Source organism: Populus euphratica, unplaced genomic scaffold, assembly GCF_000495115.2.
Source record: "Populus euphratica unplaced genomic scaffold, PopEup_1.0 scaffold268.1, whole genome shotgun sequence".
Lineage (NCBI taxonomy): Eukaryota > Viridiplantae > Streptophyta > Magnoliopsida > Malpighiales > Salicaceae > Populus > Populus euphratica.
The window spans coordinates 259156-278396 of record NW_011500025.1 but is presented as its reverse complement, the minus strand read 5'-3'; the positions used below and the strand labels follow the sequence as shown (position 1 = coordinate 278396).

Here is a 19241-nt window from a genome sequence, read left to right as displayed (position 1 = left end):
TAAAATTTAAAAGTGTTAGATTTTTTACAAAGTTATATCCAAAAGTTCTGAGTTTGGCTACAACATTTAACCTAAGAATAATATTTATAATATTAATAACAACATTAAACTTACATGACCCAAGTTTAAAAGGATTTGACTGCAATATCAGACTCAATAGCCTTTGATGTAGGTTTGGCTACAGGGTGTTTTTTTCTTCTTCTTCTTCATTCATTCTTTTTTCTAGTGTCATGCTTGTGCAATGATGCGGTCTTGTAGAAAATTTATATGTTGTTGGTTTGTGGAAAAAATTAAAAAAATTATATGTAGAAAAACTATTGCAATCCATAATATTTTCTAACTTATTTTTTACTACACTACTAAATATTAGAAAATAATTCACTTTTTTATAATTTATTTTTTTATAATTTATTTTCTTAAAAAAACTACTTTCTAATAAATAAATAAGGTTTATTAGTTTATTAGTGATTGTTTTAATTTTTAAAGGTTGAGATTGAGATCGGATAAAATCTGTCGACCTTTTCAAAGCAAACACACTTTAAAACGCACGTGAAGATAGCGGTGAGGGAAAACGAAGGGGTTGAGTTCTCGAAGAAGAAAAAAAAGGTTGAATAATATGAATATTAATTATCATTGCGATGACAAAACAAATATTCCGTGACATGATATTTTCGTTGGCATTTTTTAGTTTTTTATTTTATTTTTTTTATTTTGGTAGTGATGTAACCTTTTCCTTCATATTTATTATTTATGTTCTAATTTTTCTTCGGACAGTTCGTTGTCATCTCTCTTTCTTACCTAATTGCATCCCATGACAAGACAAGTTTTAGCGTTTTTCCAGTCAAATATTGTTTATCACGAGCATGTTTATTTTTTTTATTTTTATATTATTTTTATAAAAAATTATTTTTTATCTTTTTAATATATTAAAGTAAAAATAAATTTTAAAAAATATTATTTTAATATATTCTCAATTAAAAAATACTTTAAAAAAATAACTATTATTTCTAAAATACTAGGATTTAAATACAATGACACAAGGTTGCATGAAGAGGGATACTTGCATTTAGGTATGTTTTAAATCCAAGAGCTTTGGATTGAAAGGATATTTAGGACTTCATATTTTTTTTTTAATGAATTTTTACTTAAGTATTGTTCATAACTAAAAATAATATTTTAAATGAATATATAAAAATAATATTTTAATTTTTTATATTAATATATAAAAAATAATTTGGAGTGAAAAATAAAATAAAAATTTTATTTATTTATTTATTAAAATACAAAAGCATTGATAAGTAATTTCTTTAACTTGATATTGCACAGCGATTATTCAAAAATAAGATGTTAAGTAACATTGAAGCTTGGTAAGTCTTTGTCACCAGACTTGTATGCAACTAGTTACATAACTTGCATAATATAGCAAGTCAATTTTTGTATATAAAAAATATTAAAAAAGTTAAAATTTAAAAGTGTTAGATTTTTTGTAAAGTTATACCTAAAAGTTCTGAATTTGACTGCAACATTTGATCTAAGAATAATATTTATAATATCAATAATAACATTAAGCTTGCATGACCCAAGTTTAAAAGAATTTGACTGTAATATCAACTCAATAGCCTTCGATATAGGTCTAGTTACAAGGTGTTTTCTTCTTCTTCTTCTTCATTCATTCTTTTTTCTAGTGTCATGCTTGTGCAATGATGCGGACTTGTAGCATATTTATATGTTGTTGGTTTGTGGAAAAAATTAAAAAAATTATATGTAGAAAAACTATTGCAATCCATAATATTTTTAAAGAAAAAGCTAAAAAGCTAAATTCTCAACCATATTAATATTTAAAAAATTAAATGAACAGAGAAAATTTTAAAAAAAAATTTAAAAAAACTAAAAGGGAAAAAAAACATATAGGAGAACACTGTAGCAATCTATAGTGTTTCATGAGAAAATCTACATTTATAATTCTTAACCAGCACAATATTAAAAATAATAAAATCGATAAAGATAATTTTAAAAAAATTATAATAAAAAAAACTATAGAGGAACTCTATAGCAATCCATTGTGTTTTTTTAAAAAAAGCTATGAAGCTAAATTTTCAACCAGCTAAATATGAAAAACATAGAATTGACAAAGACTGTTATAGGAAAAAAATCACAAACAAAAGGAAAAAAACTACATGGAGAAACACCATAGCAATCCACATTTAAAAAAAAAAAACTATAAAGCTAAATTCTCAACCAACAATTTATGAAAATATTGTAACAATCTACAGTGTTTTAAAGAAAAAAACTACAAAGCAAAATCGACAAAGATCATTTTTTTAAAAAAAAATCATTAAAAAAAAACCATATAGGGAAATATTGTAGTAATTCATAAGTTTTTCTTTAAAAAACTAATGAAGAAAACGAGCAAAGTTTTGAAAGAACCTGGTAAACCTTTTAAAGTATGTTAACCCGTCAAACCTTAGATTTGTGCTGTGAAAGTTTGATAACTAAATAGAAAAAAAAATTGACAGGTTACTCATAATTAACTAGACTAACCCGTCAAACCTAGAATCCATGATATGAAAGTTTGATAATTAAATTAAAAAATAAATTTTAACAAACTAAATTAAATAAAAAAATTAATTAAAAAAACAAAAACAAATGAAAGACATCAGTCTTTTCACTGTAGACTGCACTGTGCAGTCCACAGTCAAAGGCATACAAACTAAAAAAAAGCAAAAAGATTTTTTTTCCCCTTTAATTAGCCAAACCTAAGACAACTAACTAAAAAGAGACATCAATCAATAACTAAATAGAAATTTTTTTCATATTAATGAACAAATTAAATAAAAAAAATGAATTCAAAAGAAAAAATAACATAAAAAACTTATAAGAAAAAAAATTAATGAAGAAAAAGAAAAAAAATCTAAATTAACTAGGTTAACTTATCAAATCTAAGATCCGTATTATGAAAGCTTAATAACTAAATAGAAAAATATTTAATATCAATAAACTAAATAAAAAAATAATTAAAAAGAAAAAAAGCATTAGCCTTTTCACCGTGGATTGCACTATATAATCTATAGTAAAGGACATAAAAAGAAAAGAAAATAAAAAATAAAATCAAAAGAAAAAAACTAACGAGGAAAAAGAAAAAAATCTGAATCAACTATGTCAACCCACCAAATCAGGTTAACCCATCAAACCTAGGATTCATGTCATGAAAGTGTGATAACTAAATAGAAAAAAAATATTAAATATTAATGAACTAAATTAGAAACAAAAAGATTAATTAAAAAAAAAAAAACACATAAAAAAAAACTACAGGAAGAGAAAAACTGATGAAAAAAAGAAAAAAACTGAATCAATTAGGTTAAACTATCAAAACTGAAATCTGTATTCATGAAAGTATGATAATTAAACATAAAAAATTTAATATTAAGAAACTATAAACACAAAAATAAACTAAATGCGTAAGCTTTTTCACCATAGATTACACCGTGCAGTTCAGAGTATAAGTCTTAAAAAGAAAAAAAAGGAGGACAAAAAACAAAGGCATACACCATGCATTAATTTTTTTCTTGCATAAAAAATATATAAAAAAATTAAGATCTAAGAGTGTTAGGTTTTTTTGCAAATATATACCCAAAAAGTTTTAGGTTTAGCTGTAAAGCTTGATCTAAAAGTAATATTTATAATATTAACAATACTATTAAATTTACACGACTTAAGTTTAAGTAAGTCTAGTTGTAAAACTAGACCCAATAACATTTAATGTTGGTCTAATCCGTCAAGACCGATATACGTATCATAAAAATCTGATAATTAAATAGAACGAAATTTAACATTAACAAACTAAACTCAACGAAAAAAATTAATTAAAAAGAAACAAATTCTGTGTTAACCCATCAAACCAAGTTAACCCATCAAACCCGAGATCTGTGTCATGAAAATATAATAACTAAATAAAAAAATTTAATATTAACAAAATAAATTAAACAAAAAAATTCATGAAGATAAAAATTAAAAAAAACAGCTATAATACTTTTAGGATATTTATAATATAATATAATATAAATATAATTATAATAATTATAATATATTAATAATAAGAAAGTCTAAAAGGTAAGGGAAAGCTGTAGTACTGTCCTCACAGTTTTTAGTTTTTAGAGTATTGGTAGTTTTTTTTTTTGTAATATCAAGCGTTGTTTACTTTAAAATTTTAAAATTTAATTTTTTTATTTTTTATTTAAAATTAATTTAACTATTATTTCTAAAATACTAGGATTTAAATACAATGACACAAGGTTACATGAAGAGGGATACTTGCATTCAGGTATGTTTTAAATGCAAGAGCTTTGGATTAAAAGGATATTTAGGACTTCATATTGTTTTTAAAAATGAATTTTTACTTGAGTATTCTTCATAACTAAAAATAATATTTTAAATGAATATATAAAAATAATATTTTAATTTTTTATATTAATATATAAAAAATAATTTGGAGTGAAAAATAAAATAAAAATTTTATTTATTTATTTATTAAAATACAAAAGCATTGATAAGTAATCTCTTTAACTTGAGATTGCACAGTGATGATTAAAAAATAAGGTGTTAAGTAACATTGAAGCTTGGTAAGTCCTTGTCACCAGACTTGTATGCAACTAGTTACGTGACTTGCATGACATAGCAGGTCAATTTTTTTATATAAAAAAATATTAAAAAAGTTAAAATTTAAAAGTGTTAGATTTTTTACAAAGTTATATCCAAAAGTTCTGAGTTTGGCTACAACATTTAACCTAAGAATAATATTTATAATATTAATAACAACATTAAACTTACATGACCCAAGTTTAAAAGGATTTGACTGCAATATCAGACTCAATAGCCTTTGATGTAGGTTTGGCTACAGGGTGTTTTTTTCTTCTTCTTCTTCATTCATTCTTTTTTCTAGATGTCATGCTTGTGCAATGATGCGAGCTTGTAGCATGCTTATATGTTGTTGATTTGTGGAAAAAATTAAAAAAATTATACATAGAAAAACTATTGCAATCCATAATATTTTTAAGGAAAAAGCTAAAAAGCTAAATTCTCAACTATATTAATATTTAAAAAATTAAATGAACAAAGAAGATTAAAAAAAATCATAAAAAAATTGAAAGGGAAAAAAACATATAGGAGAACACTGTAGCAATTTATAGTGTTTCATGAGAAAATCTACAGTTATAATTCTTAACCAGCACAATATTAAAAATAATAAAATCGATAAAGATAATTTTTAAAAAATCACAACAAAAAAAATTAATGTAGGGGAACACTATAGCAATCCATAGTATTTTTTTTAAAAAAAAAACTATGAAGCTAAATTTTCAACCAACTAAATATGAAAAACATAGAATTGACAAAGACTATTATAGGAAAAAAATCACAAACAAAAGGAAAAAAAACCACATGGAGAAACACCATAGCAATCCATATTATTTTTTTAAAAAAAATATAGAGCTAAATTATCAACCAACTCCATATTAAAAAAAATAAAATCAATAAAAATAATTCTAAAAAAAAACACAAAAAAAGACAATTTAAAAAAAAACAATGAAAAAATAAAAAAAAAAACATATGGGGAAAGTTAAAACTAAATTCTCAACCAGCTTAATATTAAAAAAAATTCGACAATGATAATTTAAAAAAAAACATGCGGGAGAACACTGTAACAAAAAAAAAACAATTTATAAAAATATTGTAACAATCTACAGTGTTTTAAAGAAAAAAACTATGAAGCAAAATTGACAAAGATCATTTTTTTAAAAAACAAATCATTAAAAAAAAGCCATGTAGAGAAACATTGTAATAATCCATAAGTTTTTCTTTTAAAAACTAATGAAGAAAATGAGCAAAATTTTGAAAGAACTTGGAAAACCCTTTAAAGTATATTAACTCGTCAAACCTTGGATTCGCACTATGAAAGTTTGATAATTAAATAGAAAAACAAAATGACAGGTTACTCATAATTAACTAAACTAACCCGTCAAACCCAGAATCTGTGATATGAAAGTTTGATAATTAAATTAAAAAATGAATATTAACAAATTAAATTAAATAAAAAAAATAATTAAAAAAACAAAAACAAATGAAAGACATTAGTCTTTTCACTGTGGATTGCACTGTGCAGTCCACAGTCAAAGGCATACAAACTAAAAAAAAGCAAAAAGATTTTTTTTCCCTCTAATTAGCCAAACCTAAGACAACTAACTAAAAAAAGACATCAATCAATAACTAAATAGAAAATTTTTTCATATTAATGAACAAATTAAATAAAAAAAATTAATTCAAAAGAAAAATAACATAAAAAACTTATAAGAAGAAAAAAACTAATGAAGAAAAAGAAAAAAAATCTAAATTAACTAGGTTAACTTATCAAATCTAAGATCCGTATTATGAAAACTTAATAACTAAATAGAAAAATATTTAATATCAATAAACTAAATAAAAAAATAATTAAAAAGAAAAAAAGTATCAACCTTTTCACCGTGGATTGCACTCAATCTATAGTGAAAGGCATAAAAAGAAAAGAAAAAAAAAATCGAAAGAAAAAAACTAACGAGGAAAAGGAAAAAAATCTGAATCAACTGTGTCAACCCACCAAATCAGGTTAACCCATCAAACCTAAGATTCGTGTCATGAAGGTGTGATAGCTAAATAGAAAAAAGATTTAATATTAATGAACTAAATTAGATACAAAAAGATTAATTAAAAAAGAAAAAACAAATAGAAAAAAACTACAGGAAGAGAAAAACTGATGAAAAAAAAAAACTGAATCAATTGGGTTAAACCATTAAACCCGAGATCTGTGTTCATGAAAGCCTGATAATTAAATATAAAAAAATTAATATTAAGAAACTATAGACAAAAAAATAAACTAAATTCTTTAGCTTTTTTACCATAGACTACACCGTGCAGTTCAAAGTAAAAGTCTTAAAAGGAAAAAGAATGAGGACAAAAAACAAAGGCATACACCATTGATTAATTTTTTTCTTGCATAAAAAATATATAAAAAAGCTAAGATCTAAAAGTATTAGGTTCTTCTTCAAATATATACCTAAAAAGCTTTAGGTTCAGCTGTAAAGCTTGACCTAAAAATAATATTTATAATATTAACAATACTATTAAACTTGCATGACTTAAGTTTAAGTAAGTCTAGTTGCAAAACTAGACCCAATAATATTTAATGTTGGTCTAACCCGTCAAGCCCGATATACATGTCATAAAAGTCTGATAATTAAATAGAACGAAATTTAACATTAACAAACTAAACTCAACGAAAAAAATTAATTAAAAAGAAACAAATTCTGCGTTAACTCGTCGAACCAAGTTAACTCATTAAACCCGAGATCCATGTCATGAAAATATGATAACTAAATAATTTTTTTTTAATATCAACAAAGTAAATTAAACAAATAAATTCATGAAGATAAAAAACAAAAAAATAGCTATAGTACTTTTTAGGATATTTATAATATAATATAATATAAATATAATTATAATATAATAATTATAATATATTAATAATGAGAAAGTCTAAAAGGCAAGGGAAAGATATAGTATTGTCCTCACGGTTTTTAGAGTATTGATAAATTATTTTTCTGTAATACCAAGCGCTGTTTACTTTTAAATTTTAAATTTTTATTTTTTTATTTTTTATTTTAAATTAATATTTTTTAGTTTTTTTTAAATTATTTTGATATGCTAATATTAAAAATAATTTTTTAAAAATAAAAAATTTATTTTAATATATTTGTAAGTAAAAAGTATTGATCACACTTCTAAAGAGTTTTTATTGGTTTTATATGAAATTTAAATAAAAAAATTTAAAAATAAGTGAGCTATATTTCACTAATTTAAATTTTATTTATTTTTTTAAATACCATGAGTTCTAATTAAATTTTAGATTTTTCAAATTAAACTTTAGATCTTAAATTTTTTAAATTAATATACTAAACTAGAAAAATTTCACCGACTAAGTGTTTAAAATTGTAATAAAATCAATATATTAAATTGATTTAAAAAAATTTAAAATAAAATAAAATTTAAAATTTCTCTAAAACATAAGATAAATAAAAAAACAAACACTGCCGAGCTACCTCAATGATTATCCGGGCAGGGGCAGTGGTGACAATGCTCTAGACCCTTTAATTCAACGACCATCATCACTGCCCTTGAACACACAAACGGGCAGCCCTAGATCATTCTAGAACGTGCCACGTGTCACCACCTAACCCCGGCCCTGCTTTCTCTATAAGCCCAAAACCCAACCTTCCCTTCTCTTTCTCTTATCCTCTGCAATCCACACATATCAACACCTCCTTAGGGTTTTGCCTCTCCTTCAACCTTTTCGGTTCATTTCCAAGAGATAATCTGAGTAAAATGGCTTCTTCAACTGCCCAGATTCACGTTCTTGGTGGCGGCGGCGGAATTGGTGGAACATCTTCGATAAAACCCAGGTTTTCTTTTGCGCCAAGATCATCGGTATTCTTTGGTCAGAACCTTAGAGGAACCACAACTACTTCCTTAAAACATACAAATAATACTTCAAGAAGAAGGTATAGTACAGGCCCAGTTAGGGTAGTGAATGAGAAAGTAGTTGGGATTGATCTGGGGACCACCAATTCGGCGGTGGCGGCGATGGAAGGAGGGAAACCCACTATAGTTACAAACGCGGAGGGGCAGAGGACTACGCCATCGGTTGTGGCGTATACAAAAAATGGGGATAGGCTCGTGGGGCAGATTGCAAAAAGGCAGGCGGTGGTGAACCCGGAGAACACCTTCTTTTCGGTGAAGAGGTTTATTGGGAGGAAGATGAGTGAAGTAGATGAGGAGTCTAAACAAGTTTCGTATAGGGTTGTGAGGGATGAGAATGGAAATGTGAAATTGGAGTGTCCTGCTATTGGGAAACAGTTTGCTGCTGAGGAGATTTCAGCGCAGGTATGCTGAGATTGCTTTCTTTGGCTCTTTTTTTATTGAATTTGGAATTATGGGTCTGTTGTTTTTCCTGATACTTGAATTGTTAGTTTTTTTGGTTGAATTTTTGTTGCTTAGGAATGTTTCTTTGATGGGTATAAGGTGGATTGGCTTTTGGTGTGTTTGTGTTTGTTTTTAGTTGATTTGGGGTTGGAAAATAGAAAGTTTTTTTGTGTTTGTGGAAGCTTGAATGCTTCAAAGTGTAATTGCATTAGTAATTACCCTTGTAATCTAGCTGTATGCTATGTTGGTGTTAGGGTTTAGTTGCAACTAAATGTTTGGCTGTTTTTTCTCTTCGGGGATGCATGGCGGAATAAACTCTAATATTGATGTTCCATGCTTGTTAGGTTTTGGATAATGAGCTCCTAGCTTAAATATTTTCTTTCCACATTGTCATCGTTGGTTATTTCAATTATCTTATACTGTGTTTTTACTTGTGTAAATTTAGGTTTTGAGAAAGCTTGTGGATGATGCTTCAAAGTTTTTGAATGACAAAGTGACCAAAGCAGTTGTTACCGTGCCTGCTTACTTCAATGATTCCCAAAGGACAGCAACAAAGGATGCTGGTCGCATTGCTGGCCTGGAGGTTCTTCGAATCATCAATGAACCAACTGCTGCATCATTAGCATATGGATTTGAAAGGAAGAACAATGAAACCATTCTAGTATTTGACCTTGGTGGTGGTACTTTTGATGTTTCAGGTATTTTGTTGTTGCAGGTCATTAATTGCAAAGTGCAAAAAACATTAGTGGTATTGTTGTGATTGTGAAATAAAAGATTATGAAAGCTTTTTTTTTTGGGTTTCTGCCCCTGTCAAAAAAAAAAGGAAGGGAAAATTGAAGACACAAACTGAACATCCTCTTTTTTCTATGCAGTGCTGGAGGTAGGTGATGGAGTCTTTGAAGTGCTCTCTACTTCAGGAGATACACATTTGGGTGGTGATGATTTTGACAAGGTTGGACCTGCTCTTCTTTATTGCAAAAGTTCATTACACTTCTGATGATTTAGTTCAAGTCAGTTCATTGTTTGATTTTTTTTATGCAGAGAGTTGTTGATTGGCTTGCTGGTGACTTTAAGAGAGATGAAGGTATTGATCTCTTGAAAGATAAACAAGCACTTCAGCGGCTAACTGAGACAGCTGAGAAAGCTAAGATGGAGCTGTCTTCTTTGACTCAGACAAACATCAGGTACTTGTTTTGTCCTATAGACTTCTCTCTCATTCTCTGAAATTCTATGAGTTTCAACTGATAAAACATTCTCTTCTTCCGCAGTTTGCCTTTCATCACTGCTACTGCAGATGGCCCCAAGCACATTGAGACCACCCTGACAAGGGCCAAGTTTGAGGAGTTATGCTCTGATCTGCTTGACAGGTATTTTATTTAGCTGTTGGAATCAGCTTGTGTGCATCCAGCCTTCATCTGTTCTTTTTTCTTTGATTTGAATGCTTTGGTGGTGCGAGCTCATGGCTGTAAGAAATGTGGCATCCTAAGATACTGATTTTGTTCTTTCCACCAGGCTTAAAACCCCAGTTGAGAACTCCTTGAGGGATGCCAAACTGTCCTTTAAGGATCTAGATGAAGTGATCCTTGTTGGTGGATCAACACGAATTCCAGCTGTACAGGGGCTTGTAAAGAAGTTGACCGGGAAGGACCCCAATGTCACTGTCAATCCAGATGAAGTTGTTGCCCTAGGTGCTGCAGTTCAGGTGAGGCTACTTCCCTACTCTTAAATAAGACGAGCTGTCTTTTTAAGATTACTGTCTCAATTACACGGTTAAAATTGACGGTATATATCTGCATAGGGCAAAATCTCTGCAGTTGTGGTAAATTTTCTTGTGAACTGATCTTTGCTCTGGTTCATCTCTAGGCTGGTGTCTTGGCTGGAGATGTCAGTGACATTGTGCTGCTGGATGTGACTCCATTATCTATTGGTCTGGAAACTCTAGGAGGTGTTATGACAAAAATCATTCCAAGAAACACCACTCTTCCAACCTCCAAGTCAGAGGTGTTCTCAACTGCTGCTGATGGACAGACTAGTGTAGAAATCAATGTTCTCCAGGGTGAAAGAGAGTTTGTGAGGGACAACAAATCGCTTGGCAGCTTCCGCCTGGATGGTATCCCACCAGCTCCGAGAGGGGTTCCTCAGATTGAAGTGAAGTTCGACATTGATGCCAATGGTATTCTCTCTGTCACTGCCATCGACAAAGGCACAGGGAAGAAGCAAGACATCACCATTACTGGTGCTAGCACCTTACCTAGTGATGAGGTATGTCTGTCCCTGAACTATTCAATCTGGATAGCATTTGATACTTGCATTAACGAGAACATATAAAATTCTGGTTAAAAATAGGAATTTCATTTCATGCTTTGAGCTGTGGTGCTGGCTACTTCCGTATTCTACCTGCTTTATAAAATTGGAATTTCACTGTTAATTTGCTTGCTAGGATACTCTTTGTTTATAGACATGCCTGAATGCTACGATACTTTTGTTTATAGGACACGTGTGCCAACTAATAACTAACAGGCTCTTTAGCCAATGCAGTATAAGAGCTGATCAATTGCTCTCATGGTAGAACAGGGTATATTGACTTGTGAATTTTATGCAGGTTGAGAGGATGGTCAGCGAAGCTGAGAAGTTTGCAAAGGAAGACAAGGAGAAGAGAGATGCCATTGACACAAAGAACCAGGCAGATTCTGTTGTCTACCAGACCGAGAAGCAGCTTAAGGAGCTAGGGGAGAAGGTTCCAGCCCCTGTCAAAGAGAAGGTTGAGGCAAAGCTCCAAGAGCTCAAGGATGCAATTGCAGGTGGATCAACTCAAGTGATGAAAGATGCCATGACTGCCCTCAATCAAGAAGTCATGCAACTTGGCCAATCCCTTTACAATCAACCAGGTGCGGCGGCGCCGGGTGCCGGCCCTGCCCCCGGCGGTGAAGCTGGACCCACAGATTCATCAAGCAAGGGACCTGATGGGGATGTCATTGACGCAGATTTCACTGACAGCAAATGAGACGGCAGAACTGTTGGCTGTTTTTTCTCCCCTTCTATACCATTGAAATGTGTATAATAAGTTGATTTTGTGGGGATTGGGTCTGGTGCAAAGACAGTCAAGTTTCCAGACATTTTTGCTACATCGAACTGAGAACAGATTGTTTCTAGTAGTATAGAGGATTAAACACCAACAGCAATATTTTAATAGCCAGAAATTTTGGGTGCATAGACCCTGCACTTTTGTTTATTAATGATTGCCCAGATTTAGTGTAACAAATTGTTGGTCTCCATGTGCATGCGGTTGTTCAAGTCTCCTCTTGGTATCTGTATTTAGATGCTGGTCTAAGTTTTTTAGCCCGCCAACTTTATTTTTGCAACTTGATGATACAGGAATTCTAGTTTGACAGCCTCATTGCTCGTAAAAAAAAGTCCCAATCAGCATGTCAATTGATCTAAAATCTAATCTAGGTCTAGGTCGGTGGTTGACGGATCAATAATTTTAAAGGATATTTTAGATTTTTTTTATTTGTTTAATACTATAAAAAACTACTGAGATAGGTCAAGCTCTGCCAGAAATCTATATGAAAGAGTAAAATAATAATAATAACAGCACTAATAATAACCATAGCTTTTAAAGTCCTAACATGCTTCCTAATTTTAATCTACCGTACACATTTACACAATATTGTATGATTTGATAAATTTGACTGAGTCACTATAAAAATCAATTCAAATTAAATGTAATTTAAATTGAACTTGAAATTAAAACCACGGAGTCAATATTAAAATCAATTTACTTTAAATTATAATTTTATCAGGTCAATCAATGAACTATACAAACTATACAAGTTTGATTAACATGCAACGAAGGTATTACATATCTTCTAATCTAATGGTTGAATGAAAGAAAAAATAAAAAATGGAATAATTTAAATTACTCCAGTTGCATTATAGCAACGTATATGAGCTAAACTTATCCAGCTCCTCTGGTTTACAGCAGAAATCACAAGTTCCTCTCTGTACTTTGAAATGTACCACAGAACATCCCTTTATATGTAACTATGGCTTCATTTCCTGAAAAGATTTCTGGAATTTTTTCAGACAGTAAACAGTTGCACAGCCATTACAGCACCGACACAAAAGTTGTGTGTTGTCTTTAACATTTGATGTATAAAGAAAATAAAAGAAAAAAAATGTATTTTGCATCATCTTTGAGCTCAAAACAGCAAGTCGTGATAGCAAACCTGGTGTTTCGTCGATGCTCTACTCCACAATTCTATTACCGGGGCTCTGGGGAAGACTGCCTGATCTATCAGCTGTCCTAAACCCATAAGAAGGGTTCTCATCGTAGTGCCCTTTTTTGCTGGAGTTTCCACCCCCGAAATTGTGTCGACTGAAGTAGTATTGATTGAGGCCAATACCAGCAGGCGCTCTCCCAAATTCAGGTCGTCCCAGTAATGATGATGACGGTGATAGCCTGTTAGGTTCATGAGGTGGTCTTGAAAGTTGGTGACCATGAGGATGGTGTTGCTGGTTGTGTGGATAGTAATGGTGATGGTGCTGATAAAGATGATGATTGTTCAGGTTATTGCTTTGATGGTGGGTGGAGTTCAGATTGCATAGACTTGGAGAGCTATGTACTCTAGTCAATAGCTTTCTACTAACAAGATGGTTATTCACACAGGCGGGTTCATGAGGCGCGAAATCAAACGTGTTGCCTTCTGGAGAAGTACATTTCGGAGAGGAGCTAGCAGAGACGCTGGAGGAGGACCAGTTTGCGTTGATAGGGGGAAGTTTAAAATTGGCAGTTGTACGAACCATACCATTGATAGAATCCAGATAACGTTGTTCTGGTGCATAGGGATCCATGGGAGTAGTTTTTTCTATTGCAGCAGGATTTGAAGGGAACAAGAAGGCCCGGAACTTTGGAGTTCCTGCGCTTTCATGACGGTTATATTCATCAAGCATATGCTTCAGATCCTCGTCACTTTTTACAGACACCAACACTTCAAGTTCTTCAGGTATAACCTGGTACTTCAGGACTATGTCTCCTTCGAACTCTGCACTAAGCTTCTTTGTAAACTCTGCACGTTACAAACAGGACAATATTAAGAGAGCCATTTCATGATCATCTATAAGATAAGCAGAAGAATATGCAAAAGAAGTCACCGTACCAAACAATCTACTCTGACAGAAATTAACAGAAACAGTTAAAGCGGAAATATTTCTGCAAAGAAAATATAACAAGAGAAACAAACAAACAAACTAACTAACCAGAGCCGTACACCACAACTACAACCATCACAATCCTAGTAATACTAGCGGATATAAAAGCTGCTGCTGCTGAGACTAGCTAGTAACTCAGTGTAGTAAACCAGGCCTTGCTATTAATAGGACCACGGAAACATGGTCCTATTAATTTCCTCGCTCCTCTATATACTTCACTTACCTGTTTTCCCACAAACTATATTTTCTAAGCTTACTCCACCTTAGTATATTGCTCCTCCTGTATTAACACACACACATATTAGTATTTTTAAAAAAACTTTTTAATAGGCTCAAGCCTGTTTTAATAACAACCCAAACCCTCAATGAGCTTTGAAAACATGGTTTGGACTCGCAGCATAATCATGGGTCCAATTTATAGGCCCATGCCCAACTCCCATGTGAGCTCGAGTATCATACTGCTAGGTGTGCTCAATGTCCAACGGGATTGAACAACACGCCTATACTCAACACCCCATGGTTTAGGGTGACACGCCCGAGCCCAATGCCCTTGTGGGTCGGACGTGGTGCTCGAGTGCCCCCATGGGCTTGGGCACCTTGCCCAGAGCATATGGGCTCCAACCTTGTGCTTGAGCGCAAGCACGTTGCTAAATGTTCTTGGGCTTGAGGAGCGTCCTAACTTCTTTTAGGCCTGAGTTTATGGCACAGCTTCAACACTTTTCTTCTTGAAAGGTAGTTTAGTCAAATCTTTATCATTTTGCTTCGATTCTACTCAATGTGCACAAGAGTCTCCCATAACCTATCACTTTTATTTGTCCCTTATTAAATGTACACAAAAATCTCCCGGAACCTTTCATTTTTATTTGTCCCTTATTAAATTTTATGTGAAATATATTTATCCTTTATTAATAACATGCAAAAAATATTTATTTCTTTTTAATATTTATATCAAAAATATCTATATCCTATTAATGCATATACACAAAATATTTATTTTTTATTAATATTATAATAATATAATAACTTTCCAGCCCTCTTCCTAAGCAAAAGGACAAGAAGCATTGTGCATAAATAGTCCCTAAACCATTTAAATAAAAAAATCATAATTTTCATTCTCAAATATACACATATCATCTTTTTATATCTCTTTTATTTCATATAACAAATAACATTCATTTTATAATTTAATATTGTTAACATTTAGTATATAATTAAACCCAACACTAAATATTTTAGATTTTAAAATATTATTATCAAGCTATATATTTTAACTCGGATTTAGGTTAAGTTATGTATCTATTAATATATACTTTATTTTTATTTATTATTCATTGGATAATAATTTTGGATATATATGTTTGATACGAAGCAATAAAATACAAATATTTAAATGTATATTGAGAGTGAATTGAATTTTCACGAAAATCTAATTTTTTTTATTTTAAATTAAATTTTTTAATGTTTTTAGATGATTTTAATATGTTAATATTAAAAATAATTTTTTTCAAAAAATATTATTTAATATATTTAAAATAAATTAAAAAAAACCTCCATAATTCTCTATCACCCTATAAATCAGTTAGGAAGAATATCAGTCAGTTAGGATGAATGTTCCTCGTGCGGCATCCCAATTTGCAAAGAGTACTGCTTTTCTTGTAATTATCTACACAGCAAGTACAATTCCACCGTGCTACATCATGTATCGTACGGAGGATGCTCATGTTATCACGTGACACGTGTCACTAAGCACGGCTCTTCAATTACAGTGCATTAATTAATTTATTTTACTTCCAAAAAAATTTAAAACTAAAATAAAAGAAGAGAAGAGGACGTGGAGGAAACCTGAGAAGGTGATGTCGCGAGGAATGGCAATGACACGTGTCTCACCGCCGATGTACTTGAGGTGGCCGTCAATGGCTCTCGGCAAGATTTTTCCGCCATAGCTACACAAGAACTTCACTCTGTTCCTCGGCGACGACGCAGTAAAACCAGCTTCCTCCGCCATGTCTTCTTATTCCTTCCACCGAGTTCGCATTAACTCAGTTCCCATAAAAATACGATTCCTCCATTCCAATTCAATTCCTTCCAATCTACGACAAATTAAAGATCATTTTTTAGCTTATTTGATAAAATTAAAAATCGGAACCAATCCTAAAAAAATTCAAAAAAAAATAGAAAGGAAAATGAAGACAGAAAGCGAGAGGTCTATTTGTGATTTCTGTTTCTTCACCACTCACCAGAGGTCTGCCTCTCTCTCTCTCTCAGGCCTTTCGTTTTTATTTGTGATCTTTTCTCTTCTTTGTCAGGCAAATTATCTCCACCAGTGCTGTATTTTTCTTTAATTTGAAAGGATGAGAAGCTGACTCTTTTCTCCATTTTGTTAGCCGTTTCTCCAGGGCTTTTTCGGATATTCTCTTTGATATCATTACCTATATGCCCTCCTCCCTCTTTCGTTGTAGCATAGTTGAGGGACTCGGCTCGGCTTCTGACCCGGGTCATATACGTTCTATCTAAAATTAAAACTCAACCCGGGTCAAACCTAAATTTATTTCTATATATTTATATTGAAATACTCAATGCACATAAATATTTTTAAATTATGATGTTAACAAAAATGATCATCCTTCTTGCAAGCATATATAATTTAAAAATTATTTTTATTTTGATATATTATCATTATTAATCAAAATAATAAAATGATTTTACTTTCACAGCCAACATAAAAATTGATTATTTTTTTGTTTGGATAAAAAATAATTTATTCATTGCAATTTTATATATTTTCTAGTTTTTTTTTAAAAAATTAATTCATTTATTTTTAATTAATTTATTGAAATAATTCAATTCAATTCATCTAATTCTTAATATAATTTAACATGAAACACAATTCAAATTATTTATCGAATTAATAAGTCATCGTGGTGTTATTATACTAACGCTATTAATTATTTTTTTATCTTATTCTTTTTTATTTTTAGATTTAATTTATTAAAAATTTATTTATTTGTTTTTAATTAATTTACTGAAAATATTTAATTTAACCCGGGATAATTTTTATTATAATTTAATATAAAACCCGATTCAAATTATCTATATGGAATTAACCGGTGATCCCGGTCTTATAACAGTAGCACTATTAATTATTTGTGATCCTATGTGTGTTTTTTTCAAAAACAATTAAGGAGAGATAAAATTAAAAAAAAAGGACAGTTACGTAATTTAGAAGAACACAAAAATAGTAACACGTCAATGGCTAAGGACGAACACATCCTCCCATGTCCTATCAGTTACAAGCGTCGGAATGTGAAAACCCCCCAAGCAGAAGGACACGTGTCCAGCGACTCAACAGTTTCAGATTGGGTCCACAGCCCATGGTCCCTCTGGTTCTGGGCCTCCTCTGGGGCATGTGAGTGGGCCCCACGTACCTTTATTGACAGATGACGTGGCAGAAAAGCCGGAAAGGGTTTAAAGCTGGAGAAAACGGGACCCACTGCTGGGTGTATGGGGCCCATGGGCTGCTTAGCTATTCTGGCCCAGCTATCATGCTTGTTATTTTTTTTTTTCTCAAATGAAAATTGAAAAAATAATACTGAGCTTCCAAAAGTATCTATGGATATATACAATGTTATTAAACCACTTAATAGGATTTCATAATAAATATTTGCAAATTTAATAATCTTCAATCTAGTTCACTTTTTCTGTAGAGTTAATTTTTTAATAAAATAAATAACTTTAATATTTAGTATCATGATTTTAATTCTCCATTCACGATTTTTTATTTTTGTTTTTTTTAAAAAGCTAGTACCTAAAATGCCCTTTAAAACTTAAAATTAAATCTATCTGAGAAATTTAAATTTGATGAGTTAAACTAAAGGTTATTAAAGTCAAAATTAAAGGTTATTAAAGTCAAGGGCATTAATATTTGGGTTATTTTGTTAGTTTTAGAAGCATATAATATGAGAAAAAATCTTGAAAAAAATCAACAAAAGGTTTTGAATTTCAAATATATTAAAATAGAGGGAGGGCGAAACTTACAATTTGGTCCTTAATTTCCTTAATAGCACCCCACGGCCCACGTATTTAAGGATTTCTATAACAATTAATAAGACGAGGCCATGGTGGTCATGGTGATGTTTGAGGAACGGAGCCTTCATGAACGTCAATGTTCCTCTTAACGATATCAGGGAAGCATTGGCTTGGAGTAATGTCTTGCTGCTGAACTATCTTCATTAAAGCACAGTATGCTTGCTCGATGGTTTCAAGCTCTAATTTCACGACTACGTACGTACAGAATACTTCTCAGAAATTAAAGAAGATGGTTCTCCTCCTGCTGAGTGTCATGCAGTTTCTTCATGTCCTCAAGTAGTTTGATCGATCATGTCCTCCCTCAAAGTTTGATTTTGTTAATTTCTTCACGTCGTCTCGTTGTCGGTTCAGGTCATCGATCGATAATCTTCCTTTTGCTTTGATATTGTCCGTATTGTCCGTACATTCTTGGGCTCCAACCACTCCATGTCCGCCTTATTGGCAGCTTCCAAGGAGGTCGACATGCATAACAACAGCCGGAGACGGTGGTGGGAACTTGAAGAGTGAGACCAATTGTATAGAAACGATAAAGATTGCCAAACAGGAAATAAAAATCCCCATGATTAGAGGAATATTTGGCTTGTTGAGAGTGATGCTGTTAGTCTTTCATTACTAGCTTTATGCTTTCCTGATCCCTCCCAGAGGCTGCTAAACCCGATCGATCCAATTTGATAGGTTGATCTGAAAAATTCATGACTCGAAACCTAACCTTCATTAAGTTTATAGCTGACTAAATATTGATCTGGTAAAATTCTGGTTAATCAAGACACAGCTAAATATATCTCTCTTAAACCTTTATTTTTCTTATCCGCAACCTCAGAAGCTACATCACAATCTCAAATCCTCGATGTTAGAGCTCAGGACGGGAACCTTATGCTTTCATATAGCAGAGAGAATCCAATTCCATAACATTCATGTGCTGAATAATACAAGTCTGT

General features: G+C 31.2%; 2 protein-coding genes across 5 annotated transcripts; one reads left to right on the top strand and one right to left on the bottom strand.

The window, feature by feature from the left end:
• The first annotated feature begins 8306 nt into the window (after positions 1 to 8306).
• On the top strand, positions 8307 to 12287 carry LOC105142120 (stromal 70 kDa heat shock-related protein, chloroplastic-like). The gene is made up of 8 exons (XM_011049603.1): positions 8307 to 8967; positions 9452 to 9704; positions 9879 to 9958; positions 10048 to 10190; positions 10275 to 10373; positions 10519 to 10708; positions 10870 to 11268; positions 11609 to 12287. The coding sequence occupies exons 1-8, from the start codon at positions 8410 to 8412 to the stop codon at positions 12008 to 12010; spliced, it is 2124 nt and encodes a 707-aa protein (XP_011047905.1). The 5' UTR covers positions 8307 to 8409; the 3' UTR covers positions 12011 to 12287.
• A 480-nt stretch (positions 12288 to 12767) lies between these two features.
• Positions 12768 to 16564, bottom strand: LOC105142119 (uncharacterized). Of its 4 annotated transcripts, none has more exons than XM_011049600.1 (3): positions 16455 to 16564; positions 16060 to 16307; positions 12768 to 14075 (listed from the first exon to the last, which is right to left on the bottom strand). In XM_011049600.1, exons 2-3 carry the CDS (start codon positions 16220 to 16222, stop codon positions 13255 to 13257), a joined length of 984 nt encoding a protein of 327 aa, XP_011047902.1. In that variant the 5' UTR covers positions 16223 to 16307; positions 16455 to 16564; the 3' UTR covers positions 12768 to 13254. The 4 variants fall into 4 exon arrangements, with proteins under 4 accessions (XP_011047902.1, XP_011047904.1, XP_011047903.1 ...); XM_011049602.1 differs by having other exon boundaries at positions 12768 to 13077; positions 13236 to 14075; positions 16060 to 16559; XM_011049601.1 differs by having other exon boundaries at positions 12768 to 13065; positions 13236 to 14075; positions 16060 to 16559.
• Positions 16565 to 19241: the final 2677 nt, after the last annotated feature.